The 12,874-nt window shown below is 37.8% G+C and overlaps 1 protein-coding gene across 1 annotated transcript in view; it reads right to left on the minus strand.

The window, feature by feature from the left end:
- Positions 1–12,874, minus strand: part of LOC150104204 (calpain-5-like) — a 150,841-nt gene that overhangs the window by 98,426 nt on the left and 39,541 nt on the right. Inside the window, exon 4 of the mRNA XM_090397307.1 lies at positions 10,466–10,674. Coding sequence (XP_090253433.1) covers positions 10,466–10,674 — 209 coding nt within the window. The remainder of the gene's footprint in view (positions 1–10,465; positions 10,675–12,874) is intronic.

A 12,874-nucleotide genomic window follows, 5' to 3' on the forward strand; every position in this document is an offset into this window, starting at 1 on the left:
TGTGAAGGATATCCTTCTCAGTTGTTAAAAGTGTACCATCAGAGGCCTTAATTGCCCTTGCTGTGCACGATTTCGTCCCTCGAAGGTGGCGGATGGTCTGCCAGAATACTTTGTTCGCATTTGCATAGGATGAATCTAATCTTTCTCCAAAGGATTCCCAAGCCTTCTGCTTTGCTGTCTTTACTGCCTTAGCAGCAGCTTCTCGTGTCTCAGCATACCGCAAATGCATCTCAGGTGACCTGACTCTAAGCCATGTTAGGTAGGACTCCTTTTTTGCCCAGACAGTTTTTTGGACTTCTTGGTTCCACCAAGGTGTCCTTTTCTCACTGCCCGTTGCCACGCCGAGCCGCTTTCTGCCACACCATGAGAGTGCAGAGGCAGTGACAGCTGTTCTGAACAGCTTCCATTCCTCCTCAACATCTGCAGTATGCTTGGGAATCTCTTTGAACCTGGAGGAAATGTCATCTGCAAAATTCTTCCTCATTTTCCAATGTCGCCCATTTCACGCGGTATAGCTGCTTAGGCCTACCAGCATTGATGGTAGCATCTGGTTTCTGACGCCGTAGAGTGCACACAACAAGGTGGTGGTCAGTTGACAATTCTGCCCCTCTTCTCACACGAACGTCCAACACTGAGTTAAATCGGTCTGCTGAGACTATAAAGAAGTCAATCAGAGACCTTTGTTCTAGTGTATCCCTGTACCAGGTATACGTATGGACTTCTCGGTGCTGGAAGAAGGTATTCATTATGGACAAGCTGTTAGTACAGCAGAAGTCCAATAATTTCAACCCATTTGCGCTAAGGTCAAGGGCACCGTTCCTCCCTACCACACCCCCTCCATGTCTGGTCATCTGTTCCAACATGTGCATTGAAGTCGCCCATTAGCAGGACTGATTCCATGTCTGCCACCCTGTCAAAAGCAGCATCCACTTCCTCTAGGAAGGCAGAGTATTCTGACTGCAGATTAGGTGCATAGGCATGCACCACAGCCAAATCATGGTTTTTCATCTGAGGCCTTAACACACATGATACCCGTCCCCCAATGGGATCCACTCAGCAACTGGGGGCTTGTGAGTAGCCCCACACCCGCCTGAGCAGACATTGTCGGGCTCACACCAGAGTAGTAGAGCTTCCACCCCTTATCCAGGTCGACAGTTCCAGAGCCTCTCCTCTTGGTTGAAGAAAGCCCGACTAAGTCGGGCCGGTAGCGCTTGGCTTCCTCGACCAGTTCCAACTCCTTCCCTGTCAGAGAGAAGATGTTCCAGTTGCCTAAAGCCATAGTCTGGTGCCGTTGTCATTGCCATTTCCGTCCTTTTGCAGAACCATTTCTTTGCGCTGCCCCTAAACACCTCCCCAAACAGGTAGCGGGCCCATTGATAAAGTTTCCTCTAGCAGAGTGCTGAGGAGTGGTGTCTAAGGGAGACTGTAACATATTTTTCGAACGGGTCCCTCTGCCTAGAACCCGAACGCGTCCCTTGGTAACCTGCGCGATGGACGATGCGATATGAACATTTTTTGATGGCCTGATCATGTTACAGTGTTTGATAATGTCCTGTTAGCACAAGACGAAATGACATAGAAAAATAGGAAAGATTCTCCTCGAATACTCTAATAGCATTTGGGGGAAGGAGCAAGAAGAGAAGAAAAAGAATCAAGGGAGGAAGAGGAGGGACCAGTCTACAGATAATATAACAGATGTATATTACATGAAGTAAGGCATGGTCCAGCATCAGGTACCTTGGGTTTGCCACATCCGTACTCACTAAAGTGAGCCCCTGAGCTCTTCGCATATACTTAGTAAATGCAAGAGTAAACTATAGTTTTTTTTTGGCTCTGATAGAATTAAAAAAAAAAAAAATCGTGAAATCCCACATGCTTTTAACAGCAATGCCAATACAGGCAGTCATATACACAGAAATCAAATAACATTCTACATCACTAACTCAGTGAATGAATTGTATGAGTTGGTATTAAGGTTGACAAGAAATCATATGCTTGTTTTCATTCACATTTTATCCTTTCATAATCAAACAAGTTTGTATATGAAATATCTTCAGGACTATGATGCTACTATTATATAATGAGCATTTATACATAGATAGGTAGAGTCTTTCATTAAGAAGTTCCTTTTTGGCTCTATGGTATATCCTTTTGGCATGTTCTGTTTTAATATTTTCTTTTAAGGAAATAAATCTTGGAAAGAGGTCATGGAATTTACAATGCTTGAGAAACACTAACTTGTTGATGTTTAGGCCAATTCTCTGCAAAGTTTTTTGGAAGTCTTTCAAAGTCTTTTGAATTTATATATTATATATATAAACTTTATATCAAGCTGCTCTAGTAGCCCATAATGTAAGCACTCTTCACAAGGGCATGTATAACGCCATACCTTAGTTATGAGTGAAGCCTCAGTGGAAGCCAAATCCGACAGATATTGAAAGCTATCTGGATGATGGCGGAAGTCATTATTTTCATATCTGAATATCAAAATGGAGTACCTTCATATTACTGTAACACTCCAAATTAGATATACATTATGTAGAAATAATTTCTCTTAAATAACCACATTTTAAGATGCCTAACACACACCTCATTTGCAAGTACCCTTCTTTGGCTATGATCACACCATCCACCAGCCTGTGATAATATGGATAAGGTATTTTCAACCACTCTTTCTTCAACATGACTTCCAGTTTATGCACTAGTGCAGAAAAGCTTAGATATTGAGTATTCATGTTAAGTTTTTTATTTTTATGATATTGCCTCACAACACAACAAAGGAAACCATAATTCATCTTGCTGAATTTCAAAACAACCTCTCTGGAATACAAAAACAGCTTGTTATAGAACACAAGATGCCAAGTACGTTTTTGTTGTTGTTGTTTTCTCTCTCTCTGTTTCTCGTGAAAGGTTTATGTGAGATTATAGCTGAAATAATAGATTAAGCAGTCAGTGTGCCAGTAGAATGTATTTTTCAGCTAGCAAGCCTACACTTAGTGTACTATGAATAAGCTAAGAATTATATAATCGAGAAACATGCTACTCTATAGATCAAACATGAAACTTTTTTCAAGCTGCTTTCAGCCTCCAATAAGAGGGGTATCACACTGGACAATGAAATTCATCTATCACCTAAATACATACATAAACATCCATGGCAAAGTGCAAATCCACAACTTGTTAATCAGAGAACAGAGACACTATCCACTTAGGCAACCAGGCCAGCAACTAATTGTAGAAATGATTAAAACTGCAATCGAAAAAAACGTCTTTTGTGATGCTGACTGCCAAAATAGTCTCATAGACTTTCTACACAGTACTTTAGTTTTATTCCATTTAATTCTGTGTGAAAGGAATACAATGCAGTCCTAACTTGACATATATATTTCTAGGTTCTTCAAGACAGATATTTGACAGTTTCCCTGTGTGTCCACAGTAGGTAAACTACAGGCACAAGGCACTTTACACACTCCAGTAACATGTATTTTTAAGATAAATATCTTTCATGCTTAATAATTACAGAAATGTGAAGACTTAGATTTCATGGCATATTAAAGAACATATATGAAAATTGGTACTCCTTTGACATGCACTAAAAAAAAAAAAAAAAAAAAAAAAAAAAATTCTAGTTGTATTTACTCCATTAGGCAAAGGTACTAGCATGTCTGGAATTGTTCCTACCATCATCTCCTCACATCTCTCTCTCTCTCTCTCAACATGCTGACTATAGTAATGCCATCATTGTTCCCTATATCAGGGACACCTCAGAAAAAATAGCCAGAAATCTAAAAAAAATACAATCTCTGCACTCTATTCAAAGCTTATTAGAAGCTGGCTGCCTTCATTCACTCGCCCAAGGATCCAATACCTCCTCTTCCTGTTCCAGGTGTCTACAAAGTTCCTTGTTCCTGCAACTTATCATATTATGGCCAAACCAGAAGATTTCCTAACATCTGCCTAGAAGAACATAAAAAATATATCTGTCACCATAAGCATGATCAGTCAGAACTTGCTGACCATGCCTTGGATACCTTGCACAGAATGAAATGAAATCAAATGAAAAAAAAATGACTATGCTTCACCACAAAAAATACAAATCTGAAAAACTTTTTTTTTAGAATAAGTAGGAGATTTAAAAAATTGTCCTAATCTTAATAAATATGGTTGTATTAAACTTCCCAAAATTTAGAAAACTAATTCTTAGGCTTCATAAAGAGTATCCCTCAAAGGACTTTAGGCTTTCAGTCTAATCTTTTCCTATTATTTTGTGCAAATCTGTGTGTGGTTTTGCAATTTTAATACTTTCCCTGACATTGTCTCAGTGACTGAGATGAAATATGTTGGAAGTTTTTTCGACACTTGGTTAGACTATAAATTATAATTTACAGTCTAACCAGTATTTATAGTCTAAATATATAATTTATAGAGATGAAATATAGGAGTGGTTAAACATGCTTAATTATTTATATGTGCTTATTTATTGTATTAAAATAAGTTCAAACCAGCACATAAGTCTAAATAGTTGATTTATAGATGCTGTATAAAATAATCAGCCTAGAATTGTGGATAGGACTGTCCAATACTGTTCCTTCGATTTGTTTGAATAACTTATTATTCCAAGTAAAATAGTCTGCATTTAAATTCACCTGTCTGGTTAATTTAAATAGGTTAACAATGTCTTCTGGAAAATCAGACTGTAAAAATTGAAGTCTCTTGTATTGGTATGTTGGTGAATAAGGAGACTACATCAAAAATAACCAAGATTATGGTTATTTTTGATGAGATCTTTTATTTTCTCTTTAAAGTCGAGATTGTTTTTAATATAAGTGCTAGTGTAGCCAGTGAGATTCTGAAGATGATAAGGAGAGTGATTAGATATGTGAAGAGCCAAAGGCTTCAATTCGGCGACATATAACTTGTTTAAGTTAAGGGATATTACATCCCATATAGTTTCTTAGCCGAATAAGAAAATCAAAGAGTTTCATGCTGAATATAGTAGAAACTATATAAATAAAGTTCGGCAATTCCAAGCGTAAGCAAATACCTGGATACTGCAGCACTGATCCCAAAGGGTAATGCAAGCTGAGGCAACTCGTGGTAGAAGTGGAGCGAGCTCCGATCACTATTCTTGATATTTGCCCATAATGTGAACTTAGCTCCTAGGAACTGTATTTTTGTTCACATTATGAGAGAAGGTCACTACCCAGACCGGTTTCAACCTTTATTGAGGTCTCATCAGTGAGTAGCCAGACCTAGTTAATATCAAGTTTGTAGCGAACAGAACTTGTACCCCTTCTACGAGTGTTGCCGTGAGGTGCTCTAATAAATTATTAGATATGTGAAGAGCCAAAGGCTTCAATTCGGCGACATATAACTTGTTTAAGTTAAGGGATATTACATCCCATATAGTTTCTTAGCCGAATAAGAAAATCAAAGAGTTTCATGCCGAATATAGTAGAAACTATATAAAGTTCGGCGATTCCAAGCGTAAGCAAATACCTGGATACTGCAGCACTGATCCCAAAGAAATACAGCAGCACAGCCAACTGAGGTCTCAGATCTTGGACCATTAGTACAGATGGGCTGTTCTGTGTGTATTAAGCAATTGCAGGTGGACAGATGGAGTATGAGACTTCTGTAGCTGACAAAGTGAGAGGCTGCATGATGGAGTGCAAATTTGTCATGAAGGAATACTATTGTTTGATGCAGATGATGTGAACATTCGTGCCAATAGTTTCAAACATAATAGCATTAGTGATATTATATTATGTTTGAAAGACATAACATACTGACATGTGATATCGTGTGACATTCGGCTGTCACAAGTGATGTGACAGTCTGACGTGTGATATCGAGCTTCCCAATGCAGAGAAAAGATACTAACTAGTCATGTAAGATGATCTGGAAGAGACTTTATTTTTAGGACATAGTTAAGAGACAACTGTTTCCATCTAAGTGACAGAGCCAGTTCAACTGATTCGACATAAAGGAGTGGGCAATGTGTGAAAGGCTCTAGTAGCTATCCATATACCTTGATGATGGATGGGTTCCAATCATTGCAGGTTATTCTGTCTTGCAGAAACAGAGACTTGACACCCATAATCCAGCTTTGTACCTTATAACCACATGATAAAAATGAAGCAATGAAGATTGATCTGCATCCCATTCAGTAGATGACAGAGTGCACAGGAGATTTAATGCTTTCTTACACTTTTTCTCTTAGTTGAAAAATATGTACAAGGAATGTAAGTTTTCTGTCAAAGATGAGTCCTGAGAAACTGGCTTCTGTTTCTACTAGAATAACAGTTTGTCCTATTCTTAACTCAGGATCTGGGTGAGGAGTGTGTTTACATGTTTACATACACAGACACTTTTTTACTGTTGAAAATTTGAACAATTACTAAAAGCTCATGGAGAGACATGATGAAGTGCTTGCTGAAATTGTCTTTCACTTATTCTCATGATAAGAGTGACAAATTGTGAAAGTATCCGAATATAGAGCATTGCCTACAGTGGGAGGGAACTGTTCAGTGATTGAGTTAACTTTGATAGCAAAAAGGTTTCACACTTGGGGAACATTCTGTTCTTGATGATATGGCCAAAATAACTTGACTTAGAAGACTCTACTAGATGGGAATTTTTTTTAATAAATACAAGATGTCCTCTGAGACCTATGCTATAGAGGTCTTAATATGCCATAAGCTTTTTCCATGTCAAAGAACACAAACTAGATGTTCCTGTTTCAGAATGTAGGCTCTATGTGCAAGGAATGTAAGTTTTCTGTCAAAGATGAGTCCTGAGAAACTGGCTTCTGTTTTTATACATGTTTCTAAATGGACTGAATGGTCCAAAGTCGAACGATGTCTACAAAAGTCACATTATGTATTGGAGAGAAGATCACTGCTTTCCAAATACCACAGATCTGGCATTAACCATTTTCTCCAATATCTTACAAAGACAGCTTGGTCGGAGCAATAGGTCCATAATCATTTGTTTGCATTGGATCCTTTCTGGATTTTGGGATGGTAATGACAATTGACTTATGCCAAGAATTCAGAAACTTTTACTGTAAGTATTCTGTTGTATATTAAAAGGAGATCCACAGAAGATAATGTTCTATCATCTCATAATGAATGTCATCAGGACCTGCTGCACTGGAGTGAGACAATACAATAGCTCTTTTTAATTTTTCCTTGTGGCTGATGTACAGCTCAAACCTATTGGTAAAAAATTTAGTTGCCATTTCTCTTGCTGCTCTTTCAATATTAAAAATTCAGAAGAATATGAAAGTATTGCTGAGATTCCAGCAAAATTTTTTCACAAAGTGTCTGCAATAGCTTTGCGATCAGCAACAAGACATCCATTATATGAGACAGAGCAACAAGTAGACAAAAAGTGTGTTCTGTATCTACCTTTCATTTTCTGGATTTTATTCCACACAATTTTTGCACTGGTTGTTTAATTAATCAATGATATAAATTGGAATGAAGATTGTTTTTAACTCTGACATCTCACACATTTAACACTTTCATTGCCAAGCTGAAAATTGGAATTTCATGTGGTGGCCAATTTTTTTATTTATTTTTTTATTTAGTTAGTGATGTCCACGCGATAACGCGTGACCGGCCGTTTGGTGAGAACTCGCATCGCGTGATATCGTTCATTGCCAAGCTGAAAATTGGAATTTCGTGTGGTGGCCAAATTTTTTTTATTTTTTTATTTAGTTAGCGACGTCCACGCAATAATGCGTGATCGGCCATTTGGTGAGAACTCACATCGCGCGATATCGCGTGATTGCCAATGAACGTGTTAAAAGCTATTAAGTTTGATGCAGTAGGGTAGGGAATCTCTGAAATATACCCCATGCTGTGTCTTAATCTTTTTTGGCTGCCTGAAACTCTGAAGTCCACCAGGGCTTTGGATAGAGTGGAAATCAAGATGTTTTTGGAATTGAAGCTCATGCTATCTGGACAATACGATCCGTTACACACTTCACTGCTTTGTTGATTGAGTTTGAATGACTGCGTCAGCATTCGATTTTGCAAGATGAGAAAAAGTATTCTGGTCAACCTGGTCCATTTTCCACATGGGCATCCGTGTAGGAGAACATGGTTCCTGTAATGACATAGTTCTAATAACAGGAAAATGATTGGTTCCATATATTCTCATCCCACATGAGCAGTGGAAAAATGGCAGGGGAACAGATTGTAAGATCTATTGCAGAATATGAGTGGTAGGCATATGGAAGAAAATATTGAGTCAATTATTCAAAAGAAAGAGGTCATTATTGTCAAGCATTCATTCATTAATACGACTTCACCCATTTGTACTGGTACTACCCATAGAGAGTTGTGTCCATTAAAGTCACCCATAAGAAGTATGAGCTTAGGCAGCTGCAAGATAAGGTTATAAAGATCAATTTCATTTTTACCTCAGCACCTGATGATAAATAAATTGAATATACTGTAATAAGAAATCTCATAGATAGATGGATCGCTACTGCCTCCAGAGCAGCATAAACTGGACCTACTGAAAGGCAGTTATGACTGTCCATTAGAAGAGCTACTCCACCATGAGCAGGACCATCTCCAGCTGTTCTTACGAATAACAGTGAAATTCCTTAAGGTGGGATCCTCACTGGATTTTAAATGTTTCCTGCAGACAGAAGCAGAAAGGCTTGTGTTTCTGCAGTTCCAAAGTTTCAAAACTTTTCCACTGTTTTGGGTTTGTAGACTTGTCTGATTTTCAAGAGGTTGAGGGCCAACCTTTGTCAGGTTTATATTTGTCTAATAATTTTGGGAAGTATGGATGGCCAGTGTCCATCTCTTCCTCTGGAAAAATGTTCAGTGCATCATCAGATTTCAGAACAGGTTGGTAATGGCTAACTTCTTTTTTAGATCCTGATATATTTTGCTCTGTTTTAATTTTCTGTATTCTTTTTCATCCTTTTAACATCTACAGGAGCAGGCTAGATTCATCTCTATGAGAGTTGACATATTTAGCTTTCTTGTAGAGCCACAATAGGCAGTTCAGACATGTCAACACTTCTGACATTTAACGCATCTCAATGTCTTAGGAATGTAAAGCACAGACAGTTGAGATACTCTGTTTTTACAGATGGATGCTTAGGTGTATCAAATGGAAGGATGACGTTTCTGGTCAGAGCCAAGTGACCATTCCTATGTATTAGGATGCACTTCATACTTGTCACTCTCTGATCCACCTAGTAATTTTTCTGAGTGCTGCTGACTAGATGTTTTCACAAGGATATCACTAGAACAAAGTTACTTGACTATTTTGAGAGATCCTATCAGTCCTTCAAATATTTTTTGAATAAAGAAGAGTGACATTTTCCCCATTAGCTTTTCACCTGTAATAGTGTTTCTGATATAAATGTACCAAGAACATCAGTACATTCATACTGATATACTATATTTTGTTTCTTTCTTCTGTTATCAAATAATGTATCTATGATATCAGTATTTGGTTGAGACTGTTAGGAACTCTGAAATATCTGAGGATGAAGGATTCGTGCTCAAGAGATTTTTTTTTTTTTCCGGTGTCAAAGCTCCCCACCCACCATAGTCACATGTGCACATCCACTGACTGGCAAGCAATGATTGCACTCAGGAATGGAATGCCAAGGCTACCCTGGATGCTATACCTGCATCATAGTAAGCCTTGAGTCCCATCCATGGGATAGGAGAATTACTGCAATACTGCTGGCCTTTGCAGGCAAGCAAGCTCACTAACCAACTGATCCCGGCCAGGCCATCCAGGACCACCTGTCTTACAGAAGCAGGGCCAAAGTGGTACAAGACTACCAGGATCCCCAATTCCAGGTGTCCACAGGTTGCACTGCATGGAAAACACAGTGGCAGAGTGTTGGATCCCAGTGAAAGTGGCCTTGAAAACAATATAGTAAAAAGACTCGGGAGAAGTAGAGGAAAGAATATAGGAAGAAAAGAAAGAAAGAAAAAGAGGAAGAATGAAGAGAGCTAGCACCATCGCTAAGAGACCCCCCTTCTGCCATGAACAGGTGCTTCACAGAGAGGGGTCATTTGGTAGTAGTTGTGGTAGTTCTGCATAAGTTTTCAGTGTCCTAGCCATTCTATCATAATATGGGCACTTATTAGTGCTCTAGGTTAAAAAATTCTTTGGGAGTCACACAATCGTCTTCACAAATCCATTCTTCTGAAGTATACTTTCAATTTTATTTTCTTAATACATCTTCTGCCAAAGTTTCTGCGTTACACAAATTGAGTATTATAATAATTTTTTCACAGGCTTTGGCAAGGAATTCGCCACAAACCTATTAAAAAAAAAAAGGGAGGGCATAAAAAATTTAGAACTTCGCAATAAAACTGAAGAACACTAAGAACAACATTTAGGATAACACAACAAACTTTATTTGTCACCTATGATAAATTAACATCAATTTATTTTAAAAAAAAAAGGAACCTACTTTGCATATGCTTTTTCAAGAAGTGCTCCCCAAAATTCGTTCTTTTCTCTGGATCTTATATACACTAGCTGTCCATCAATGGTTGGTAATAGGTCATCAATAACTATATCAACCCACTCACCAAACTGCCAAAATCTAAAATGAAAAATTCCAACATAATTCTCAGGATCTTCATCATTCCATTCTTGTTCTTTATAGTCTGGAATCACCTGTAAAAGTTATTTCAAATAAGACCACTGAAACTTGGGAAGGGAGGGGTGAATATATAGTCATATCTAACTACAAGTTTAATATTCAGCAATAACAACATACACTAGAATATGCTGGAAACAGTGCAAAGGAGCAAGGCTAGCTAGCATTAATGGCTATTAATAACTGTATTTTTAAGGAAATTACAACACAGACTAATACATTAACTAAATAAAGGTATTATTTCTGAGAAAACTCCCATGTTACTCCTCTTAAAAACTATTATTTTTATGGCTATTTTGCCTGCTTTTGTTTAGGAGTGCCCCTGTTTTAATGTCATTGGCTTTTTACTCAAGAATTCTTAGGGCATTGTAGATGTATTTTAGAGACAAATATATGTAGCATAATAGAAGAAAATTCGCACATATCTTTTCTTGAATGTTGTTGCCGGTCTTCTTTCTGCAGTGTACATACTTCTGCTGCTGTTGAAGAAGGTTGCCAAAACTATTAGTTTGATTAAGTTTATAATATCATTAGGTGTTAATAAGCGTGTAGGGCATGATCTTCTGTGAGTAGTGTGTGTATGATATCTAATGTTCTGGGAATGTCCACATTAGTGTATAATGAAGCTGCATCCAATGAAGTGAGGATGTCTTCCTGGGATAGAGATATGCTATTTATTTTTTTGAAAACGTCATCCATATTTTTTATCATGGAGTTAGATGTTGTAATTAATGGTTTGAGAAGTTTTGCTATGTATTTCAATAAAGGTGCTGTGGTGGTATTATTGTAGGAGACTATTGGCCGTATCAGGTAACCGTCCTTGTGAGTTTTGATTTGTCCGAGCATACAAGGGATACGTATGGCGGGGCTGAGTTTTTCAATGTGGTTTTGTCTATCTTGTTTTGATTTTTTAGGATGTGTAGGGTGCTGCTGATTTGTTTCATGAGGTCGGGGGTGGGATCAATTTGGATTTTTTGGTAGGTGTGATGGTCGTTTAAGACAGCTGTTATTTTTTGTGGTAATTGGTTTGGTTTGTGATGACTACTGTATACCCATTGTCAACTTTTGTTATCATTATGTTCGGTTCCTTTTTAATGATAATAGTGCTTTTTGTAAGTTGGGAGTAATGTTGGGTTTTATTATTATTTTGCTATTTATGATGTTGTTTACTTTGTGGAATATTGTTTCTTTGTTAGAGTCATTCTCTAATTTTGCTTGGATTTCGATAATGATATCTTTGTTTTGTATGTATTTTGGGGACACAGCGAAGTTTAATCCTTTGTTCGAGATGTTGATTTCGTCAGGTGTGAGGTTGTGATGTGATAGATTGATAATGGAATTGTTTTGTGTGGGTTGCGAGGTGGTAATATCCAAAGGATTGGAAGCTGCATGTTTGTAGAATTGGGTGTCTGTTAGTGCATTTTTTTTTGCATGTCGAGCTTCTGTTAATTGTGTGTAGTCGTTGATGTGCAATTGGGTACTTTCTGAAAAAACTGCCCATTCGTTTGGGGTCAGTAAAGTTTTCAATCTGTTTTTTGTTTTGTGAATGTATGAATATGCTTGATGCTTCTTTTTAAATCTGTGAATTATGGTCTCTGTTTTATGAGTGCTTGGGATGCCCGGTAGCCAATTTTTTTGTTTCCGGGAATTGTGCTGTTGCCGTACCGCCGCAAATTTCGTCATCACACCAAAACAACATCATCACACCATTGTGATTGAGGCATTTTTTAAGAAATGTTATGTGTATTTTTTGTGCGATGCATGTTAGGATGGTTTTCGGGTATGTATCTTTTGTAAAGTTTATGCACTCATTGAATCTGTGTCGTGAGATCATGACATAGGCTTGTCTTGGTGGGTGCACCAAGTGAATACTATTTTAAAAGTGTTTTTGTGAGGAGGGGGAGGTTATGAGTAGAGAGACAATGGTTGTGCAGTTGTATGGTTACAAGACAAGTAAATATACGTATTATTTCTGGGAAAACTCCCATGTTACTCCTCTTAAAAACTATTATTTACGGCTATTTTGCCTGCTTTTGTGGAGTGCTCCTGTTTTAATGTCATTGGCTTTTTACTCAAGAATTCTTAGGGCATTGTAGATGTATTTTAGAGACAAATACAGTCATCCCTCGATTTACGTCCGGGTTCTGTTCCAGCTGGCAGGACGTAATTCAATATATTAAACTAACAGAGTTATAGGGGTTAGGGACTTAACCGTAA

The sequence above is a fragment of the Typopeltis vanoorti genome, chromosome 8 (genome assembly GCF_054136105.1).
Source record: "Typopeltis vanoorti isolate ZY-2024b chromosome 8, IOZ_Tvanoo_1.0, whole genome shotgun sequence".
Lineage (NCBI taxonomy): Eukaryota > Metazoa > Arthropoda > Arachnida > Uropygi > Thelyphonidae > Typopeltis > Typopeltis vanoorti.